This window comes from Protopterus annectens, chromosome 12.part0 (assembly GCF_019279795.1).
Source record: "Protopterus annectens isolate FY-2018-M chromosome 12.part0, PAN1.0, whole genome shotgun sequence".
Taxonomy (NCBI): Eukaryota; Metazoa; Chordata; order Ceratodontiformes; family Protopteridae; genus Protopterus; species Protopterus annectens.
In genome coordinates this window covers 1,153,284,268-1,153,308,654 of record NC_056746.1, presented here as the reverse complement: position 1 = coordinate 1,153,308,654, position 24,387 = coordinate 1,153,284,268, and the positions used below count along the sequence as shown (strand labels likewise).

At 44.2% G+C, this 24,387-nt stretch overlaps 1 protein-coding gene across 1 annotated transcript in view; it reads right to left on the bottom strand.

Moving 5' to 3' along the window:
* Positions 1–24,387, bottom strand: part of SAMHD1 (SAM and HD domain containing deoxynucleoside triphosphate triphosphohydrolase 1) — a gene marked incomplete in the record, with an annotated part of 1,343,678 nt that overhangs the window by 339,488 nt on the left and 979,803 nt on the right. Inside the window, 2 exon segments of the mRNA XM_044090179.1 lie at positions 21,980–22,072; positions 23,209–23,348. Of these exon segments, the coding sequence (XP_043946114.1) occupies positions 21,980–22,072; positions 23,209–23,348 (233 nt within the window).

Genomic DNA, 24,387 nt, shown 5'->3' with positions numbered 1-24,387 from the left:
TGTGCAGATTTGGTGATTTAAGGGATGAGCTGATAAAGGACAGACTTGTGTGTGGTACTAAAGATGATGATGTGAGAAAGATTTTGCTTTGTGACAGTGATTTAACTTTTAATAAGGGCATTGACATTTGTCAGATATACGAGCTCACAGAAAAGCACACAAATATGCTTACAAATGAGAACAGCTCTAGAAGGTCCACTGACAAAGCTCATGTTGATAGTATGCAGCATGTGGTTAAAAGAAACAGGCCCAAGCACATGGCAGCAACTGTAGCCCCTGCAGCACCCACTGGTAAACCCCAAAGCTTTCCAGCAAATTTCAGAGTTTGCACAGTCTCAGTGAAGCATAACAGTGAGTCAGCAAACTAAAAGCATGGGCCCCAACCTAGTTTCATTGCCAGCTGTCATAACTGTCATGAGCCTAAAAGGGAGAAATGTTTAGCTTTTGGTCAACAATGCAACAAATGCAATAAATGGAATCATTTCAAAAGGTTTTGTAAATCAAAAGGCCCACATTCTTTTAGTAAAAAGGAACATTTTAAGAAAAGAGTTGATCCGTCTGAGAGCTGCAACCCTCCACTTTATGTTGATTATGTTCCAGTGCTTCATGAAACAGTTGATGCAATAGATTTAAGGGCAAAGAAAGAATAGTTGTGTAAAATCTTACCATAACCATAGATGTCCTTCTCTTCCATGTTGCAGTATTCTTGGTGTGGGATTTCCTGCCTTCAGGCGACTCGTACGTCGGCTCCTATACAAAAGCTTCAGCTTGGCTGTTGCAGCTGCGTGAGACATCACACATAGGGCCATAAACCAGGGACCTTAAGTATGACGTCTGCACGCACAATCCTCAGAACTTGAAGCTATGCAGGCAATGCAGATGGCCCAACAGGATAGGCTGCCAAAGGTGATATGTATAAGGCCTTGGGGGTCTCTTCTGTAATGGAGAGAGGCATCAGGGAGCAGTTAGACTGGTAAAAGTTTGTGAGGGGGAAAGGTGGGTGGGAAGGAATACTGCAACATGGAAGAGAAGGACATCTATGGTTATGGTAAGATTTTACACCACTATTCTATGTCGTTCTATTCCTATGTTGCAGTATTCTTGGTGTGGAGTGTACCACAGCTTAGTCTGATGAAAGGGTGGCAGATGCAGAAGATGATTCCACAAAGCCTTGTAGAATTGCCATGGCAAATCCTGCGCGTGCTTTGGAGATTTGGTCCAATTTGTAATGTTTGGTGAAAGTGTGGACAGTGGACCATGTAGCTGCTTCTATAATGGAAGCTGTGTCCATGTCTTTTTGGAAGGCCTTGAAAGTGGCCACTGCTCTTGTGGTGTGTGCCTTAACCCCAACTGGAGGGTTTTTTCCATGGTGTGAGTAGCAGAAACAGATTGCCTTTCTAATCCAGGATGCAATGGTCTGTTTGGCGACTGCCTTGCCCAATGCCCTGGGGTGGAAAGACACAAAGTTGTTTGGATTTCCTAATGCCTTTAGTCTTGTCAAGGTAAAATCTCAGTTGCCTGTGGACATCTAGGGAGTGGAGTATCCCCTCTCCCTGGTTGGTGGGAGAGGGGAAAAAAGTGGGTAGGTGAATGGATTGATTTAGAGATAAGTCACTGACTACCTTGGGCATGAAGGAAGGGTTAGTCCTCAATGTGACCCTGTCCCTATGAAAGATGGTGTAAGGTGAGCATGCCATTAAGGCTTGTAGCTTGGAAACCCTTCTGGCAGAGGTAATAGCCACTAACAGTACTGTTTTCCAAGTACAAAACTGTAGATTGGCTGTATTAGCCGGTTCGAAGGGGAGCTGGGTGAGTTTTTCCAGGATGAAATTCAGGTCCCATGGAGGAGGGATAGGCTTCTTAGGTGGTCTGAAGTGTAAGACCCCTTTAAGGAAAAGTTTCACATGTAGCCTGGTTAACAAGGGAGGCTCTAGAGGTAAGCAGGCAGATAATGCGGAGAGGTGCACTTTCAATGATGAATAGGAAAGTCCACCCTTTATAAGTTGACACATATATGAAAGGACTAGGGGGTGTCAGCTTCGTAAGGGTCCTTTTCCTGTCCCAGACACCACTGAGTAAATCTTTCCCATTTAGCAAGGTATGACTTTCTAGTAGTGGGTTTCCTGGCCTCCCTCAGGACTGATAGCACGTCCTCTGAATAGTGGTGTCTGAATGGGGTTAGTAATTTATCACCCACAGAGTCAGGGATAGCATTTTCAAGTGTGGGTGTAGGAGAGTTCCTTTGTCTTGTGTCAGAAGGTCCACCTTGTGGGGTAACTTACAGAGATTGCCCTTGGCTAAATTGTGTAGAAGGGGGAAAGTACAGTTGTGTACACTTACCATAAATGTAGATGTTCAAGTGTATTCACTGTTGCAGTCATTACATTTGGGTTATTTGCTTGCAGGTAGCCCTCAGTTGGCCTGATTAACAAAGTCTTGGGTCCTGCATCGGTTGCTGTCTGTTCTTCCGTGACGTCAGGTCGTCATGGGTATAAAACATGCAGCCGACGTCATTGCATCAGTTTTTCTTGCCCCAGATGTCAGGTGCCCCCCTAATGGGAAGCAATTAAATCTATAAATATACAAGGTTATACCTCAAACAAAAAAGCAAATACACCAAAAAGCTTTTAAGCATTAAAAAGGAGAGAGGAGGTATAGCCAAATGAAGTCAGGGGGCTGGAGGGAGGGTAACCAGGACTGCAACAGTGAATACACTCGAACATCTACATTTATGGTAAGTGTACACAACTGTACTATGTTCTACATGTTTCACTGTTGCAGTCATTACATTTGGGTAGATTCCCAAAGCGAAGGATGGGAGGAGGAATCTAGATAGCATTAGGACCAGCTATAAGGCCCTGCAAGACTGCAGTGGCAAAGCCAGCTCTGGATTTAGAAAAAATTGGCAAATGGTAATGCTTGGTGAAAGTATGTACAGAACTCCAGGTAGCAACTTCTATACCCTCTATACCCTGGTAGGTATGCCTCTGAGAAAGGCTGCAGAGGTAGATGCAGCCCTGGTTGAGTGGGAACTGATCCCCTGTGGGATAGGTTTTCCATGGTGCTTGTAGCAGAAGTGAATGCAATGGCCTATCCATTTGGAGATGGTTCGCTTTGAAATAGCCTTCCCCTCTGTCCCTGCAATAAAAGCCACCAGCAGTTGTTCAGATTTCCTTTGAGGTTTAGACCTGTCAAAGTAGAATCTAAGTTGTCTCTGCAGATCTAACGAGTGCAGTATCCGTTCCCCTTTGTTCTGTGGATTAGGAAAGAAGGTAGGCAAATGAATGGACTGATTAAAGGTCACACTTGATACAACCTTTGGCATGAAAGAGGAATTGGTCCTGAGAAACACCCTGTCCGCATGAAAGATGAGGAAAGGCTCCACTGCCATAAGGGCCTGTAATTCTGATACCCTTCTTGCTGAAGTGATGGCTAAAAGGGAAGCTGTTTTCCAAGAAAGGAATTTTAAATCTGCAGTAGCAGCTGGCTCAAAAGGAGGAAGGGTAAGTTTCTCCAATACAAAGTTAAGGTCCCAGGCTGGAGTTGGAACTCTCTTGGGTGGTATTAAATTTTTGGCCCCTCTGAGGAACTGCTTGAGCAGTGGAAGAGAGAAGAGGGGAGGTTCTGTGTTATAATGAGTTGAAATGGCTGAGGCGTGAATTTTTATTGAGGAAAAAAGACAGGTCCTTGTGAAGCATCGTTAAGTATTGTAAAACCTAAGGTAAATTGGGCACTGCTGTGCTCATCCCTTGAAACTGGTTCCAGGCACAGAATCTTTTCCATTTTTCAGCATAAGATTTTTTAGTACTAGGCCTCCTTGCCTCTAAAATGACATCCATCACTGGTTTACTCAGGGATGATAAAAGAGAGCTTAGGTAATTAGCCAGGCTGCTAGGTTCAGTGTTTGAAGCTGAGGGTGCATCTGGTTGTCCTGCTGAGACAGCAGGGTAGGAGTCTGAGGCAGGTGCCATGGGGCCAACAGTGACACACTGCGCAAAAGGGGGTACCAGTGTTGGCGTGGCCAGGCTGGTGCAATCAAAATCATCCTTGGTTTGTCTTGTTTGATCTTTAGTAGTACTTTGGAGAGCAGAGGCAGAGGAGGAAAGGCATAAACTGATAGGCTTTTCCAGCTGAAGGACAGAGCATCCACTTTCCAAGCTTGTCTGTGGGGAGTCCTTGCACAAAATTTTTCCAATTGATAGTTCTGGGGGAAGGCAAACAGGTCTATATCTGGGCTCCCCCATTTGCTTGTCAACATGTTGAAAATCCTTGGTTCCAGTTTCCACCCGTGTGGGTCCATGAGGGTTCTGCTTAGTCCATCTACCAGTGTATTTAGTTTTCCTGGCAGGAATTGAGCTTGTAGATGTACTTGGCAGCTCAAGGCTGTGTTCCACAATGCCATGGCTAGTCTGCAGAGGGGGTAAGAATGTGTACCCCCTGCTTGTTTATGTACCACATAACAGTGGTGGTGTCCGTCTTTACCATTAATTGTCCTGGAAGAATGTGGTCCTTGAAGACTGTCAGAGCATTCTGTACAGCTAACATTTCTGTATGACTGATGTGAAGGTGCATTTGAATTGGGTTCCATTTGCCCTGAATGCACTTCCCTGCCAGCCCCCCCCCCCCCCCCCCATGCATAGTCTGATGCGTCTGTTGTTAGGGTTTGGGCGTAGACTAGGAATGATAGGAATCATTGCTTCTAGATCCTGAGAATGTTGACGCCACAGGCTTTTTAGATACAATTGTTGTTGTTGTATCTTTTGGCGTTTCCCGGTTAGGGGTCGCCACAGCGGAACTCCGGTCCGCTTTCCTCACATGCAGTCTTGCATATGGAATTAGAAGAATGCAGCAGGCCATGAACCCCAAGGCTTGTAGTATTTGCCTTGCAGATAGCAGGGTTTTTGTGACCACATGTTTGAAGTAGGTTGTCAAGTGAATTTGTTTCTCTGGTGTGAGGAAGCCATCTGGGACGTTGTAGTCAAGCTTGCTCCCAGGAATATAATTTGTTGACAGGGTACCAGGTGTGATTTCTTTTCGTTTATGGTGTACTCCAGACAAGTTAGTACCCTCTGTACAAAAGCCAGATGATTCAAAAGTATGTCCTGGTTTTCTGCCTGAATTAGACAATCATCCAGGTATTGGTATATATGAATATTTCTTTGCCTGCAAAATGCAATGACTGGAGCTAGGCACTTTGTGAATACCCTGGGCGCAGTAGAAAGCCAAAGGGCAGTGCAGAGAACTGAAAGTGCGTGTAGCCTGCTTTGAAGCATAGGTATCTTCTGCAAGATTCCCTGATTGGGATATGCAGGTATGCTTCCTTTAAATTTAGTGTTGCCAACCAGGCATCTTTGCTTAGCATAGGAAGCAACTGGTGAAGAGTCAGCATCTTGAATTTTGGAATCACCAAAAAGGTGTTTAGAGTAAGCAGTCCAGAATAGGACGCCATAAATTGTCTTTTCTGGGTACCAGGAAAAATCTCGAGTAGAAACCTTGTTCCTTTTTCTCTTCTGGTACCAAATGAATAGCCGCTATGCTTAAGAGAGAGAGAGTACTTGCTTTTGGGCCTCTGCCCACAGCTTTGGTGGTAGATCCGACCAACCGCTTGGAGTTGGTGACATGTGGAAGTGAAATTTGTATCCTTGGGACACTATATTTAAAACCCATTTGTCCTGGGTAATGAGTCCCCAGTTCTTTGCATGAAGTGCAATCTTTCCCCCCAAAGGGGCAGTCAGTTGAGAAGTGCTTGGAAGTTTTAAAAAGAAGTCACTGAGACAGTTTACCATGGGGGGAGTTTTATTACTCCCAAATTTGGAAGTGGAGGCCCCCCCACTGCTTAGTCCTGTGCGTCCCCTGGGACTGAAGCCTGGGCGCTCTGCTGGATCTGGGTTTGGACTGAGAAAGTCTGGAAGAGGCAGGAAAGGACCAATTCTTAGAAGACCAATGCCTACTAAATCTTGGAGGTTGTACTTGTAAAAAGTCTTCAGTTTGCATAGATTTAGCTTTTTCCTCCATTTTTTTAAGAACTTCTTCTGCCTTGTTGTCAAACAGGTGGCCCTGATTTAAGGGAGCATCCAGTAATTGCGATTTAACATGATCTGGCAAGGATTGCTCCTTAAGCCTAGCATGCCTTCTTAGTACAGACCCAGTTACCGCAGCCCTGCAAGATGCCTCTAGTGAATCAAAACCGCATTGCAATGTAGGTTTACCAACTTGTTCAGCAGAATGCATAAAATCCTGTAAATCCTTATTTTCAGCACAATCAGGAATCAACATAATTTTCTGTTTAAGCAATCCAATAATACGCAGCTGATACTTTAACATATGAAACTGGCAATTCAAGGCCCTAATGGCCAAAGTTGCAGAAGTGTATACCTTCTTACCCAATCTATCCAGCGACCTGGAGTCTCTATCAGAGGGGGTAGGATTTTGGCAGTAGTAGCTTTAATGCCCTTGGGTCCCTGTGAAATGGTTTCAGGATCCGCAGTAGGATTTTTGAGAAGGAACTTGTGAGAGTCAGGAACCCTGTAATATCTATCAGGTTTTCTGGAAGCAGGAGGTAAAGAGTCAGGGGCCATGCTAGATTCCGAAAGAGCATCATCAACAAATGTCCAGTACAGGAGGTATAGCTTAAGGCCTGTGCTGGGGCAGGAGTAAGAAATCCCTAAGCCTCTTTTTAGAATCAGAGAAATCCTGACTTTCACAATGAAAAAGCTCCCTGAGAGAATGCAAGGTTTCACCAAAGGAGAAATCCTCTGGGGGGGAGCAGGGGGAATAGAGTCCTCAGCATCAGAATCCTCATAGGTAGATAAGGGTAAATCCTAGTCATCAGAGGAAACAGAAATTTCAGAATCCTGGTCAGAAGTATCATAAGCAAACTCAGTCCTAGGTCTCTTTGAGGGGGAAGTTTGGCTTCCCCTGATTAAAGTAATAAGATTTTCAGTCATTCTTATCATTTGTTCTTTAGGCATAGAGGCCTGACCATGCGGTCTGGGTGTCAGATTTCTAGGCACGGTTCGAGTTTTAGGCTTTGAAGAAGATGATGATGCTGGTTTAATATGAAAGTCAGTAGGTCTGAATACACCCTCAGAAGTCGGTGCCTGCACAGAGGCTCCGGACCCATCCAAGGTAGAGACATCCGCAGGTTCCACAGTTGAAGCATCTCGCGACACACCAGACTCTGAATGGGTCTCCGTAGAGGCCTGCGAATCTGAAGTACTGGGTATCAGGGGCTGCGAAAGCACCTCACTGAGTACCAGCAAACTGGGCGACCTGTCTCTGTCTTTATCTTTGCGTTTCTTTGGAATGTCGGTAGTCAGATGGCTTACCAAAGACATATCAGGATAATTGAACCAAGCACCAAAAAATTTAGAAGCGCAAATATACCAACGACGGATAGTTTGTGGTATAAATAAGGCACACAACCAACAGTGAGGTACGTCGTGGTCAGGGCCTAGGCAAGGAATACAGTACAAATTAAAATCTTTATGAGGTATTTGCTTTCCACAAGAAATGCAATTATTTACTTTTACTGACATCGGTTTAGAGCAAGAAAAAGTTTCCCCAACGGGGTGCTTAGCTTTTAGTTGAAGACTTCGGTTCTGAAATTGAAAACGAAAATTTCAGGAGTCTGCCAACCGGCACTTGCGAACTGCTTCTGCTTCGGGTACCGCACGGCAAGAAAGACTGATGTAAAGACGTTGGCTGCATGTTTTATACCCCTGACGTCATGGAAGAAAAGACAGCAAACAAAGCAGGACCCAAGACTTTGTTAATCAGGCTGGCTGAGGGCTACCTGCAAGCAGATAACCCAAATGTAAAGACTGCAACAGTGAAACACGAAGAACATCCAGTGTTGCCTTGGCCAGTAGGGAGTCACTAGCAAGATTTTTGGTTTGTCCTTCCTCACTTTCAGAAGGACTTTCTGAATCAGAGGGAAGGGGGGGGGGAGGCATAAAGGAACTTCCCCCAAGCCTGGAGAGTAGAAGCCTTCAGTTTCACCGGGAAGGGGGAGTAAGTCTTTGTGCAGAAGGTCTGCAGCTGCCGGTTCTGGGGGGGAAGCAAACAGGTCTATTTGTGGAGTGCCCCACTGGTGGACTATGTCTAGGAAGACCGTCTGTCCAGTATCCATTCGTGTCGTGGAGAGGATGTTCTGCTCAGGAGGTCTGCTTACTAGTTGTCCTGCAAAGGGATGTAGCTGGCCTGCAGGGATAGGTTGTGTTTGGATGCTAGGTCCCAAATCAGTAGGGCTAGCCTGCACAACTGGTATGCCTTGGTACCTCCTTGTTTGTTGATGTACCACATTACAGTGGCATTGTCCGTCACTATCAAAATAGCAGTAGAGTACGAAGGTCTGTAGAGCTAAAAGAACTGCTGTCATCTCCTTTACATTGATGTGTTTGGTTTTCATGGGAGGATGCCACTGGGCTTGGACTCGAGTGCAAGGTGGCTCCCCAACCTGAGTCTAAGGCATCTGTATGCAATATTTGTGTGGGTTGAAGGGGCTGCAGTGGAAGCCCTGGGTTTAGTTGTACTTGTTAGATCCACCAAATGATTTCCTTCTTTAAACAGGGAAGAAGGGGGATAACTTGTTCCAGGTGACTCTGGTGTTGCGACCAGATATTATTTAGGTACCATTGCAGTTTTCGCATATGCATTCTGGCCAATCGTATCATGGAAATGGTTGCTGCCATCAATCCCAGGAGTCGAAGGAATTGCCTTGCAGTGACTTCTGGGAGAGTAAGACTTCCTGGAAGAGGGAAGTTAGAGACAGAACCTTGTCCTGTGGGAGAAAGGCTTTCATTTGATTCGTATTGTTTCTGTAACCTAGGAATACCTTTGTCCTTGTCTGGATTCAGGGAGGACTTCTTGAGGTTTGGGGTGAACCTAGACTTGGTAGAAGGGACATAGTGAAGTGTAGATGTCTTAAGAAGGAATCTTTGGACTGTGCTAGGATAAGGATGTCGTCCAGATAAGGGTAAATCTGGATTCCTTGGATCCTGCAGAAGGCAATGGCTGGAGCTAGGCACTTTGTAAACACTCTTGGGGCAGTGGATAAACCAAAGGGCAAGACCGTAAATTGGAACTGCGATGATGGGCAAGAGAAACGCAAGGAAAATCTGCGTGAGGCCCTGATGGGAATATGCGGGTAAGCATCTTTTAGGTCCAAGGTGATCATGAAAGCATTTGAGGGTATGAGGGGGTAAGAGAGTGGGAAGTGACAGCATTTTGAAGAAGGGTACCTGCAGGTAAAGGTTTAGGACGAAGAGCCCGTCCTTTCGAGGGACCAGGAACAGACGGGAGTAGAATCCCTTTCCTTCTTGTCCTGTGGGAACAGGCTCTATTGTGCCTTGTTGCAGGTCTGAAAGAATTTGTGGAAGGAGATGGCATTGTTTTTTGGGGAGAAAAGGAATGCCCTTCCAGGGGGGAATATGATTCCAGGATAGAAAATATCCTTTTTGAATAATGGTTCATATCCATTGGTCTTGTGGTGATTTTTTGCCAGAAGGGGAGACAGTGGGTAAGGCGAGCTGAAAGGGGCAGATGGGCAAGGCAGTCACGCATTATTAGAACTTCCCCTGTCCTGAAAGGATTGTCTAGGCTGAGGAGGTGGGCCAGTGGGCCTGGATGAGGAATGTCTTCTAGTTCCTCTTCTGGGTCTGGAGGAGGAGGCAGCAGAATGCGGATTACGCCTAACAAAGGTAATTTTAGTCGGGTAGTTCCTATAAAATGTGGGTATAGGGGATACCAGGAGATGTTTAATATCCTGTAATTCTTTGCTTTTTTCTTGCAGATTCTTAAATAGGTCTGCAGATTGCTTTCCAAAGAGGAAGTTTTGATCCAGCGGGGCGTCCAAGATTTTAGACTTGGAAGTCCTCTGGCAGATTCTGTAGTCTAAGCCAGGAATATCTCCCAAGGACAGATGCTGATGCTGCAGAGCGAGTAGAAGCTTCTGCAGCATCGTAGCTGCATCTTATGGAGTGTGTAGCCACTTGTAGTGCTAAGGACAATTTGGATGAGATATCCGTTTTAATGGGACTGTCAGGAATTGAAGCCAGCATAGAGTTGGCTTGGGATACTAAGTCCACGGCATACTTGGTCATATGAGTTTGATAGTTAATGACTTTGAAGGCCAAAGTGGAGGAAGTGTACACCTTCTTGCCTATCCTATCCATGGATTTGCAATCTTTATCCGTGGGCAATAGGGAGGCAGAAGGTAACAAACTAGACTGTTTATCAGGGGCAGTGGCAATCACTGCTGGGTCTGCTAAGTGTGGCTTTATGAGGAATTTTTGTTTCTCTGGCACCTTGTAGAAGCGGTCAGGTCGCTTAGGTGCAGGAGGCTGCAGTAAAGGCATTCAAGTATGCGGGAAGAACAGGGGGCACAGCTGAAGGGGAGGAGGACTCCACTTGCAGCAGTTTAAAGCATCTTTTTTGGGTGATTTGGGAAGTATCCCATTTGAAATAGTCTTTCATTTTGGTGATGGTTTCACCAAATGTAATGTCTTCAGGTGGAGAATCCCCTTCCACAGAATCCTCATCAGGAGAAGAATACTCCTTGGGAGAAGCAATCTGGGATGCATAAGAGATGGATTCATCCGAGGAAGAGTAGGTGGATTCATATTCTGCTTCCTCAAGGAGGGGAGCCATGGGAATGGAAGAAACAGTGGGAGGCCTAGGGCTTAGCAGAGGCAACGTAGTTGGGGGTGAGGCAGAAGGCCTAAGGGCCATAAATGCCTGCATAAGAGGAGAGGTGAAGGCCTCCCAGTCTGAAGGGTCATCAGAAGCAGGTGGAATGTGTTTTGTTTTCTGCTTCTTTCTGGTTGCAGTCTGTCTAGAGCTGGGTTTGGCAGCGGCTGTATCAGAGGTCTGGCTTCCAGTCGAAGGAACCACCAAGTCTGGTTCCCCCTCAACATCGACAGGCGTCTGTGTCTGAGAAAGCTCCATGGACGTGCCGGTCGTCGGATGTGCATCGGCCTCCACGAGGGAGGTCGATGGAGCCGACGGATCCGCCGAGCGCTCCTCAACTCCTACATCTGTAGCTGGGGGGGCGTCCGGGTGTGAAGCAGCAGGCGATGAAGGCATAGGCATCTTGGCCTTCTTATGTGGAGGTTCTTGGGCAGCCTCCGAAGCAGGATCCATCCTGAGAGCCAGCCATTTGAGGCGCTGGTTTTCTAAGTAAAGGTTTAAAGCTGCCAAGACGACTACAAATAGGGCAGGTGTTATGGTCATGTTCCCAGCCTAAGCAGAAAACGCATATGTCATGGGCGTCCTTATGGGGAATTTGGCACCCGTGCTGGCACTTTCTCTTTTTCCCTGACATCAGCTGAAAGTTACAACAACCAAGCCTAAGCAATGCGAAAGACTGGTAAAAAAAATCAGAAATGCAAAAACCCAACGGGTTACTTATCTAAAGTTGATCCGACGTCTGAAGAGCGATCGTACGATGTAAAGTCGTCTGCGGCTGAAAAGTTCTGTGGATTGTGCGTGCAGACGTCATACTTAAGGTCCCTGGTTTATGGCCCTACGTGTGATGTCCCACGCAGCAGCAACAGCCAAGCTGAAGCTTTTGTATAGGAGCCGATGTAGTAGCCGCCTGAAGGCAAGAAATCCCACACCAAGAATACTGCAACATAGGAAGGGAAAGACATCTAACCAATACAAAAAGAGCAGCACCAAAGATATTTCAAGAAAAATATAGGGAAAGGAATCCAGATATGGAAAAAAAGTTATGTATTTACCATAACATTCCATGTGAGCTATTCGAGCTCGCCTTCATTCTTCACTGATGAGTTCGGAGCCGATCTTCGGCTCCGACACGGCCATTTAGCAAAGCTCAAAGATTACCAGTAGCTCGAGACCAAGCCCCTTATCCCATGATGCATTGCTGGAATTACCTCAGATCTTGTTTGCTGCATGTACCATATGCTAGTAAGAGGACTAATCTCCCCAGACAGGAAGAAACATTGAATAACCAGGATGAAGTCAGTCTCCAGGTCAACTGTCAGCCAGGTGGGGGAAGGAGGGAGGGATGTGAGAATGAAGGCAAGATAGAACAACTCACATGGAACGTTATGGTGAGTACATAACTTCTTTATGTGAAGTTGTTCAATCTCGCCGTTCATTCTTCACTGATGAGTAGCGTCCCTAGCACCCTAAATCCTGGGTGGCTCACGGGAGTACATTTTTCAGGACCGTAGAACCAAAGGAAGCCCTGTCCCTAGAGGTCTTGTCCACTTTGTAATGAGTGATAAAAAGTATGAGGCTTTGACCAAGAGGCTGCAGCACAGATATTATCAAGGGGTAACTTGGCTTGAAAGGCCGAAGAAGTAGACACTGCTCTGGTTGAATGCACCTTCACTTTATGCAACAAAGACCTATTAGCAGATGAGTAAGTGTAGGTGGTACAATCTGAAAGCCACTTAGAAAAGGTTATTTTAGCCACTGCTCTACCTTTTCTGGTTTCAGAGAATGAAACAAAAAGCTGGTCTGACTTTCTGAAGTCTTTTGTTCTGTCCAGACAACATGTAAGCTGTCTGTGAACATCAAGTTTGTGCATGTATTCTAATTTGTTGGTATGGTGGGGGATAAAACTGGCAACTCAATAACTTGATTGATGTTTGTCTCAGAACATACTTTAGGCAAAAAGGAAGGATTAGTCCTAAGGGATATTGTGTCAGGATGAAAAATCATATAGGGGGGCTTGATAGATAATGCCTGAAGCTCTGACACTCTGCAGGCAGAAGTAATGGCCACTAGAAAATTAGTTTTCAATGACAGAAACTTGAGCTAACTAGATGATGCTGGTTCAAAGGGAGGAAGAATAATAAGGGATAGCACGAAATTCAAGCTCCAGGGAGAATAAGGAGTCTTCACTGGAGGTCTCATGTGAAAGGTAACTTTGAGGAAGGCCTTGGATAACTGGTGTTGCATAATATTTAGTCCATCAATACCTAGATGAAAATTAGATATAGCTGCTAACTGGACCCGAATGGTAGCAGCTGCCACTCCTTCGTGAAAAATCTCATTCAAGAATTCCAGTATGGAAGGTAATGGAGCTTGGTAAGGATCAAGGTTCTTGTTAGAAGCCCAAATGGAAAATCTCTTCCACTTACTACGATACACTTTTCTAGTGGAAGGTTTGTGGGAGGCCAACAAAATTTGACTTGTGTCATATGAAAGATTATGAAGCCCGGCTATACGGGGAACTGGAGCAGCCAAGCAGTTAGCTTCAGTGACTGCAAGGAAGGATGGAGGTTCCCTGACGGGTGTGTCAGAAGGTCTGGAACTGGGTTCAGGATTCATGGATTCTCCAAGAGATGATGGTAAAGATATGGAAACCAAATCTGCCAAGGCCAATGAGGGGCTATAAGAATGACAGTCCTTCCCAGCGACTTTGCTTTCTGTAAAAATCTGGGTATCAGCGGAATTGGGGGAAATGTATAGAGGAGACCCGGGGGCCAATCGTGTATGAGTGCATCCCTCGGGGGTTCTCCCGGAGGGGGTATCAGGGCAAATAGCTTCTGCATTTGGTGTTGATATGGCTGGCAAAAAGATCGCAGCAAGGCTGGCCCCATTTGTGGAAAATCCTGTCCACAATCTCCTGTTTCAGGGACCACTCGTGTGGCAACAAAATTGCCCTGCTCAGCTTGTCCGCTATCACGTTGCATCTCCCCGGGATGTGCATTGCCAACAGAAAGTGCTGGGATGACACAGCCCACTGCCAAAACCCGAGGGCCTCTCGGCAAAGGGGGTAAGACTTGGTCCCACCCTGTTTGTTCAAATACCAGACCACTGACATGTTGTCTGTCCGTATGACAATTGTCCCTAGAGGAAGAGAGTCCTGAAAGTACTGCAACGCCAGAAGTATCACTCTCATCTCTAGAACATTGATATGTAAATCTGACTCTTGAGCCGTCCATGTGCCTTGGGCAGTCTTTCCCTGAAAATGCCCCCCCACCCTATCAGGGAAGCGTCCGTGGTCACAGTGGCTACTGGAGGGGGGAGTACAAAGGGGCGTCCTATTGTGACATGTAGAGACGTCAACCAACACTGAAGATTCCTCTTGCAAGAGTTTGTAACCATAATCATATGGTTCACTGGCAATTCCTGGTGAGTGAACAGGAGCCAATCAAGAATCCGCATATGCATCCTCGCCAATGGAATGGCTAAAATTGCTGCCGCTATCAAACCTAGTACTTTCAAGACCTCTGCGGCTGGAGCTCTGTTCTTTGACACCAATGAAATGATGTGTTGGCAAAGAATTGATACCCTTTCGACTGGAAGATGTAGAGTGGTGGTTGAAGTGTCTAACTCTGCCCCTATAAAGACGATATGGTGCGATGGCGACAAGGCAGACTTTTCAAAGTTGACCGTAATGCCTAAGTGGTTGCAGAGTGTCAGAGTGGATTCTGTTGCCTGAAACAGTTGATGCCTGGTGGTGGAGGTAAGGAGCCAATCGTCAGGTACGGAAACACCTGGAATCCTAGACGCCTCAGGTGAGCCGTGACCACTGCCATGCATTTGGTAAACACTCTGGGGGCTGTTGTGAGACCAAAGGGCAGGGCTCGAAACTGATCGTGACTGGCTCACAGCCAGAAACGCAGATGATCTCTGGATGGTCTGGCCATTTTTATGTGGTAGTACGCATCCTTGAGATCGATCAAGCACATCCAACTCTCCTCCCCTAAAAAGGGAAGTATGGACTGAAGCGTGACCATCCGAAACTTCTCTCTATTCACAAATTGGTTCAATCTGCTGAGGTCCAAAATGGGTCTTCCGTCCCCTGTTTTCTTTGGAACCAAAAAAAATCTTGAGTATGTTCCGAATCCCGTTTGGTCTGCTGGGACTGGCTGGATGACTCTTATCTAGCAACTTGCGGACCTCTGTGGTTGCTTGTTCCCTGTAACTGGGTGGAACATCTGGAATTCTCTTGACGGGAATGGGTGAAGCGGAGAACGGTATAAAATACCCTCTGAAAATTATGCTTTGTACCCATCTGTCGTTTGTAATACCTAGCCAGGCTTCTGGGTACAAAGATAAGCGAACCCCGACCGTCTCCAGAGCAGGACAGTCAGGCCTCCTCTCAGGAGCGCTGGTAGGGTTGGCCAGAGAAGTGATCTCTGTCACTCTGGTATTGTGGAACCCTCTGCCGCGAGGGCAGTGTCTTCCATTACCACCTCTTCCTCTGCCCCTGGAAGGGGGGGGGTTCTACATGAGTGTCCTGAAACGCTTCTTGGGCTTTCCGGAACCACACCTTCCCTCCCCTTTGGCCTTTGGGATAAGGCCGAGTAGGGGTGGAAATAACGGACTCCGACGGCAGAGTCTTTCCCTCCTGTTCACACGTGGTCAATGTTTCCTTTACCTTTCGCCCAAACAAGGATGAGCTGTCAAATGGGGTGTTTATGAATGAAGACTTGAAAGGCTCCGCAAAGGAACAGAGGCGCATCCAGGCATGCATGCGAAGAGCAATCCCTGTAACTGCAGCCCTACTCGAACCATCAGCTCCATAAGATATGAGACGCATGGATGAGTTCACAATGGAATTAAGGGCAGTAAGCTGGGCAGAAACGTTGTCAGAGACGCCTGTAGCTACAGTCCCCTGAAAAGAATCTCCCAGCTCCTTAAGGAGATCTCTTTGCAGTCTGGTGAAATGGGTCAGATAGTTAGTGATCGAAGAGTGAAAGTCGCTGAACTGAATATGCGTTTCCCATATCTATCCATGATCCTGGACTCTCTGTTAGGAGGATGGCTAGACACTAAAGTTTCAGACAATTCCTTCTTGGTGGCTGCCGCCACCACTATGGCATCAACAGGAACTCCTTTAGACAGAAAGGATTTATCCACGGGGGCAGAAATAAATTTATTAGGCCTTCGAGGGACAGGCTCCATTAACTCCGGCAACTCTCACGCCCTATGAGAGACCAATTGCATAAGCTCACTGTAGGGTGGAGACACCCAGGAGATGGAAGGTTGAGACCTGAAAGCCTTCAGAAGAACTGACTCATCCTCACTACGGCTTTTGGACTGCCAATCACCCCTCTGCCTAAGGATTTCCAGTATCTCTGCAAAGGAGATGTCCTCAGAGGGGGATCGAGGGTACCCTTCTGACTCATCCAAGTCGGTGTCAGATGTCAAGGACTCCTGTGGGGAGTCCAAGTGCCTCCTCTTGCACAGTCTCTTTCTGGGGACTTCCTCAGTGGGAACTTCTGGGGAAATCTCATAAGAGCAGGGAGCGCCCAGTGGGGCTACCTGAGGCTCTGGGTCTCTACCCTTGGGGTGACCGATGGTAGCAGAAGCAGACACAAACACTTTAAGGGAAGAAGAGGCCAAACCTGGTGATGAGGAAGTCTTTGGTGACAACACTCGCCTCATTGCTTCGAAAGCATCACTGCTCCGATGAGGAGTCGACGGACCCAAAGGGACCGTGATCCCCTCCCGCACCAATGCCGTGGGCTCTGAGCCTGAGGTAAGAGCCGAGCTCACCGAAGCTGAAGCCCTGAGAGGAAGAGTCAGCACTGACAAGTCAGTGCGACTATCCTTCCTGGATCCGACAGGGGAGCGTCGGCTCCTAGAGTCCCCGGTCGGCACCGAGAACGTCTGAGCAGATGGAGCTGATGACACTGGAACAGCCATTGGCTCCAAGGGTTCTACAATCAAGTCAGCCTCCTCCGGCTCCGAAGGACCAGTACGGCTCGGAGGAGGAGTATTCAATTCAGGAAGTGTGGTCTTCGATTCCGATGCCTGGGTCAGAGCCGACAGCAATTTAGACAGGCCTGGTGCCATTAATGGCTTCTGTACCAGTCGATCCATATCCGAATCTGAAAGGCTAACAGAGGACCTGGAAGAAAGCACTGATGGTGCCGACTGGAGAAGTGGAGAAGAGGGAGTGTCTGAGATCGGTTCCAAGACAGAGTCCCGGCTCTGAAAAGAGCAGACTGTTGGCTCCAAAGGCTGTGGAGCCGAAGTCACAGTATATTCCACTTTTTTTTATTTTTTTGCTTTAGACTCCGAGGAAGATTTTGAAGATTTGCTGGCCCCATCCTGGTCAGACAAAGCTTCTCCAAAGGGGTGCTTAAGGAGACCTCGATCTATAAGTTTTCTCTTCCTCTCAGCCAGCACCCTAGTAGAAAAAGAGTGGCAGATATTGCAGGACTCCTGAAGGTGCACCTCACCCAAACAATAAGTGCACTGAACATGTGCATCTGTCACAGACATTTTTTGTCTGCAGTCTGGACATTTTTTAAAGCCAGACTTCAGATGTTTTTCTTTATCCTCAGACATAATATCTATAAATAGAAAAACTAACAACTACGAAGAACTATCAACAACTGCTATGATAAAAAAACACACCATCACAAACAAAAGCCCAAAGTGGCTACTCTACATATATATACAAAATACAATATAGAATATTAACCTCCTAAACTAGTCTACACTACTACAGGCCAAGGGCCAAGAAGCAAAAAGTCACGAATAACGTGGCTAGAAGTAAAAGCCATAAAAGGGAAAGGGGAACACTTCTAAAGAACAGTCTAACTATATCTAAGAATATATCTAAAAAAAAAAAAAAAAAAAAAAATATATATATATATATATATATATATATATATACAAAAGAAAAAATTAAGAAAATTTGCAAATATGCAGAATATCCCACAAAAAGTCTCGAGCAACGCTGGAAACCAAGAGATCAGTGCCACGGCAAACTAGACCTGAGGTAATTCCAGCAGTGCATCATGGGATAAGGGGCTTGGTCTCGAGCTACTGGTAATCTTTGAGCTTTGCTAAAAGGCCGTGCCGGAGCTGAGTATCGGCTCAAACCCATTAGTGAAGAATGAATGGCGAGATTGAACAACTTCACATCTTTGCAATACAAAAAAATAAGACGACTAAGAGGAAAAGAAGAAAAAGAGATTAGTAATGGAAAAGTCAAAGAAATAGAAATTGAGGTTATGGAGCAGCTGCAAAGAGAAGAATTCAGTGTAGAAAATCGAATACAGAATGCACCACAACAGGAGAGAGCAATGGATATCCAAATTAAGGAGAAACCAGTGGAACAATTAGTCAGGTGCCATATCAAGATATTTTGGAGCCTTTCATAGGAAACCAGTATAAACGCTCATTTGAAGCTAGACAGCAAGGAAAGGAACAGGAAACTGTGGAAACTCTGATGCAGTCAATGTTGAGGAGTGATAGGCCAGTGAGTTCCCATATGACAGAACAAGTGATGACACAGGATGAAATTGAAAAGAATGTGCCAGAAGAAGATGCTATAGAACTTTCTATAGAATGCCCACAGGAATGGAAACAAGGGATGTGCCCTCAGTATGGAAGAAAATGAGTTAAGTGAAGAGTTGCTTGATTTAGTAGACAAAGACAGATATTATCAAGATCAATGAGAGAAATAGACTGCAGAAGGTTACTAAAACCCCAAAAGTCAGAAACTTGATAAAACAAACACAGTAATTAGGACTGTCAATAAAGATCCATGTGATATTAACAGTAGTAAACAGAATAGATTACTGTGCTGTTAAATTAATAACTGATAAATGTTCTACCACAGGAACACAGGGTAGCGAGGGAAAAGAGGGGGTGAAAGCGAATACCATCATGGAAATATAGAATAGAGAAAACTATAAAGCAGCTAAGACAAGTGTTATTGTTAGAAGATTACAGAAGAGGGAATAGATCAACAAAAAATACTAAGAAAGATGTGATAAAAACAATGAGCAGTATTAGAACAGACCAGGATCTATTATGCACTACTGGAGATAAACTAAAAATTTCAAAACAGGTGGAAAGACTTAGAAGATATGAAGATAAATATAAGGGAAAAGCAAAAAAATAAGCAATTTACTGATGACCCAAAAAAGTTTTATAGAGAATTGGGAAATAAGGTAAAAGGAATTGAAAGACCGTAAAAAAAAAAAAAAAGAAGTAGATACATTTTGGAAAAGTATCAATGAAGATCTCATGGAACATAATATAGATGCTAAATGGATAGAAGTAGTAAAAGAAAGAATAAGAAGTTTAAAGGTACAGGATATGAAATGGGATGAAATAACAGCCAGAGAGATTGTTGAGAAAAGCCTCTTAACTGGAAAACTCCATGCCCAGACGCAGTACCTAACTTTTGGCTTAAAGTATTAACTTCTTTGTACGAGGATTTAGCCATGAGTAAGAACTATTTATATGCGCACCCAGAACACACACCACACTGGTTAACAACAGGAAAAACAATGCCCTTACTTGAGTGAACCTGCATGTTACCCCTAAAAATTATAGACCAATAACTTGTCTTCCAGTGACGTATAAACTATACGTGGGAATTGATGCCAACAGAGTTTATAGTCATTTAGAAGAAAACTCAATTATGGCAGTAGAACAAAAAAGCAATAAAAGAAAGGCATATAGAACAAATGATCATTTGTTGTTAAACAAAGTTATAGTGGAGAACTGTAAGAAGGGGAAGAAGTATGGCATGGATTGACTACAAAAAAGCATTTGATAGTATACCACATTCATGGATAAAAGAGTGCTTAAAAATGTATAAGATACTGACTACATTACAGGAACTATGAAACAATGGCAGACCACTTTGCAATTGAGAAATGATAAAGGACAGATTATTATCCCAGGGATAAAAATTTAAAGGGGGATATTCCAGGGTGACTCTCTGTCACCATTACTATTCTGCCTTGCCATTAATCCATTAAACTGTTTACTTAAAAGTGTAGGCAATGGCTACAATTTGGCTTCTAGAAAACAACAAAATCTAATGACGTCTCATCTTCTCTGTTGATTTAAAACTGTATAAGCTCATCAGGTGAGGAACTAAAAGCACAGCTGCAGGCTGTCAAAACCTTTTCAGATGATATTGGAATGTCATTTGGTCTTGATAGATGTGCAAAGGCAACCTTTAAAAAAGGAAACCTGCAGCACCAGGAAAACATCAGCTTGGGACAAGACTGTGATATAAAAGAACTTGAGCAAGAGGGAGTGGATAAATACTTGGGAATTGATGGACCAACAACAGAACATGAAAAAATGTAAATAAAGCTCAGTAAGGAGTACTTTAGAAGACTCAAATTAATCCTGAAAACAGCACTGACATCTAGGAACAAGAACCAAGCTATAAATCAATTTGCTCTTCCTGTCCTAACTTATAGTTTTGAAGTGATTGACTGGCCCCAAAAAGTGTTGGATAGATTGGATATTAAAACAAGGAGGATGCTTTCATGCTCGCCAAATGATTTATAAAAATAAGTGTATACCAAGATTATATTTTCCCCGTTCCGAAGGTGGGACGGGCCTCCTTGAAATTGATTACATGTACAGATCTGCAATCGTGGGACTCCACACATATCTACTGACATCACAAGATCCAAATGTAGTGAAAGTTTTGAAACATGAGGAGAAAAAATCTAAGATGACGTCTCTCTGCTTAATTTAGCAGAAGCATATTGACGTCAAGCAGGAATGGAAACCAAACCAGAAGTCGATAAAACCAGGCAGCAACTGAATGTGCTAAAACACAAAAGAAAGAATATAAGGTGAAGGACCAGATGAGAAGACAAGAAATGTGGAAAAAACGTAAATATAGTTGCAAGTATAGAAAACTTCTGGAAGAGCCTCATGTTGATCAAGAACGAACACAGGAATGGTTAAGGAGAGGTGAATTCACATCAAAAAATTAAAGGTTAATACTGGCAGCCCAAGATAGTGGGCTACATACACACTGGTATACAAAGTCCACTGAACATGTAGGAGAAACAGACATATGTAGGTTTTGTAACACCGAATTGGAAACAATCACACACTTTGTTGCTGGTTGCGACGCACTAATGGCAGAGGGACTGTATACTGAAAGGCATAATAATGTGGCGAGACTGTTACACTGGAGACTGTGCAAACATTATGGTATCAAAGTGGCTGAAAAACACTGGAAACATGAGCCACAAAGAATCATAGAAAATGATGAAGTTTATATCACATGGGATCACCCAATACCAACAGTTCAAAAGATAGATCCCAGAAAACTGGACATAGTGGTCCAAGAAAAGAAAAAAGTAGCATTGATCACTGAAACCACCACACCCAGTGAGTACAGTGTCTTGTGTACAGAGAGACGCAAAGTCATAAAATACTTGGATCAGCAGGCAGAAACGAGAGCCATGTGGAAGAAAGATACCCAGACAGTTCCAATAGTAGGAGGAGCAACTGGTCTTACAAAAACAAATTTACAATTGTATTTAGATACGTCACCAATTCATGTAACACCGCACGAATTGCAGGAGGAGTCATTACTGAGCACATTGCGGGTGCTGCGAAGTGCACTTTTGGCTGACATCAAAGAGTGAAACAATACTAATTTCATGAACTTTAATCGTACTTTGACTTAGGAATGGGGTCCATTCCCGTCATGGTATTAGAAATCCAAAAGACTTGGAGACTGCACAGCAGTAGATTAAGACCAGGCTGAAGCAGACTTGTAGACAAGCAAGCTCAAATGCTAAGATTTACTGCTTGAGTGACTTTCCCTAAATTAAGGGTCAATATTAAAAAGCATCACGAAAAAGGTAAAGTCTGTGAAAAAAATGCTACATTACAATATCATGTCAAAGTGCATTAAAAGAGGCTTTACTGTCATGGCACACTGGAATGACAACTATATCAATAGCTTATGTGCAAAACCCCACATGCACATACTAAAGATACATAAATATGCACACACACACTTGCACAAACCAGCACTCCACTCACTGCAGAACCAATGACCAGCATCCAGCGCAGTCAACAAAAGCATTTTAGTGAAGTATTTGCATCTATTGAAATGTGCGGATTTTCATAAAAAATTTAAAAAAAAAAATCCTATAATATCAGAGGAGTTTACTGCTCAAGGAACCAATTCATTTCTATAAAACACATCTACAATTCTGTTTCAATTTTACAGAAATCAAGCAATATCTGTACTCACATCTACTATGAAGTCATCGGCAGTTAGTCTTACATCAGGTGGGGTGTGTGGCTCAGAAGCAGCTACTTCAGCGGCTAATTTCTTATATTCATGCTAAAACCAGAAGGAACTATGTTTATTATAGAATTTAAGAACATCTCAAACAATGATACAGCAAAACATTCTCAAGCAGTTAGTAGCAAGGGTTGCTTTTTAGATAAGTCTAGTTTCACAAGTCTTAAAAAAAAAATCAGCTCAGACAAGCAAGTGTGTTGTAATGCCTGAGGATATGTTCTGGCTCCACTAATTAAGCTCCTATAGTGCTGCGGTAGTGTTGTCGCCTCACAGTAAGATGTCCTGTTCGATTCTCAGCTAAAGCGTCTTCTGTGTGGAGACATGCGTGAATGGGCGTACCTTCGTTGAAGGTTGTGTGTCAGGGCTGGCAACTCGGCACGTAAAAATCTACTGTCAATCATTAGCGGAACGGAGTTCCGCTGTGGCGACCCCTAACCGGGAAAAGCCGAAAGACACAACAACATCATTCTCTGATATTTCAAATCTTGTCCATATTTTCAGCCAGGAGCTAAATAAGGGTAGCTGTTCAATTTTGTTTAACTGCCTCTTCTACGAACAGGTTAACAACAAAAGCCAAATGGTATCTCATTGGTAAGATGGTCCCTATATATGTTTAAACAAACCTCTGCTTCAGTTTTGGGGATCAAAGGAAGCACACTGCAATGGGGAAAATGAATTGCAGTTTCTGCTTCTTTATTAGCCTGTAATAAAAGGATGATACAAATCAGGTTACTGCAAATACTTGTTACTAAAACTTTGGGGTCTAAATTTTTGACACAAGATAGGCATCCACCAAAGAGGAAGAGACTCCATGCTGGAAGGTAAGGACTAGCTGGGGCATTTTCTCTTCTATCTGCAGCAGTATAAGTGAAACAGGAAGCACTCTCAGACAACTAAGGAACAACAGATGCACCACAGGGGAAAAAAAACAATGGACTAATCAGACAGACATAAAACTTTCTTACCCCCTAAAACTTTAAATAATTTATTCTAAAAAATTAATTTCAATAAAAATGCAATGTCAAAACTGATACAGTTATGATATTGCAGGTAAAAAGGATAGAAAGAAATTACCAATTACTGATTGAACAACTTTGTAAGTTATACGTAAAAATTCAAAACATGAAGTTCTGTACATCTTGGAATGATATACTGGCAAAAGACATTAAACTCACCTTTTGAATTTTTATATTTTCCTTGGGTTGTGTCTGCCCAACACATTTGTATAATTTACGACACAACACCTTGTGCAATATTGCTCGTGCTTCAGCAAGTTCTTCACTACTGGAGTAAAGTATCTGCTCAAATACAGAATCTGGAAAGAGACGGATATTATTCATCAGCAGAACACTGGCATAAAATATTTTCTTTAATTTAATCACATAAAAACTTTTAAAAGGTTATAGAGCTTCTCAGAGTACAGTTGTGTCAGAAACTCACCATAACAGACCAACAGATACTACCTAAGCAGAAGTAGCACTTTCTGCAGTTACATTCCATTTGATGGGATTTCTGCCACTGGTGGGCATCTAATATGGACAGAAAGAAAAGTTGTATAAAATCTTACCATAACCATAGATGTCCTTATAGGTTCATAGGTAGGTACTAGGCTATCTGCTCTAAGGCATTTAGAAGCCTAGCCAGAATGTGTTGGCTTTCGCCGCCGCCTTAGATTAGTTCCCTGTGCCTCTGTCCAGCAGAGCCACTGAAGTGATCCCTGGGGTAAACTTCCCGTTTCCCATCCACTCGCCAAGGTTTCTCTTGAAGAGTGTTAGTGAGGAGCTCTGCCTAATGTAGATTGGAATCTTGTTCCAAAGCATGGGAAGTCTCTGGGACAGCAATCTATCCCTCCAGCATGTCCTATTTATTGTTGTGGTGAGGTTTACATCCCTAGAGCGTGTGGCTCGAGGAGATATGGTTTTCTTTAAGTGGAGCATGTCCATCAATTCTGGCTTGGACATGGCCTTGTATGTCAGGCAGAGATCACCTCTGAGTAGGTGGTATGCAACAGAGTACAGCTGGAGGTTCTTCAGTCGAGCTGCATAGGGCATCTGTTTGAGGCCAGTGATCCCCTTGTGGTCTTTCCAGCTGTTGTAGGTGTCTTGCAAGGTACATCCCAAATGGGGCTGATGAGTGATGAGCAGAAAGGCACAATGACCTCTTTTGATCTGGATGTGAACCCTTTTGTGATTAGGTGGGTCACACAGGATTTTCTGACCATTTGGCAATGTGATTATCAAAGGAGAGATTACTATCTACTTGGGTCCCCAGATTACTTATTACGTCTTCTGTATTTAGGGGGCTACCACCTAAGTTGTAGTTTGTGGGTACTTTGTTTTTTCCAAAGGGGATGA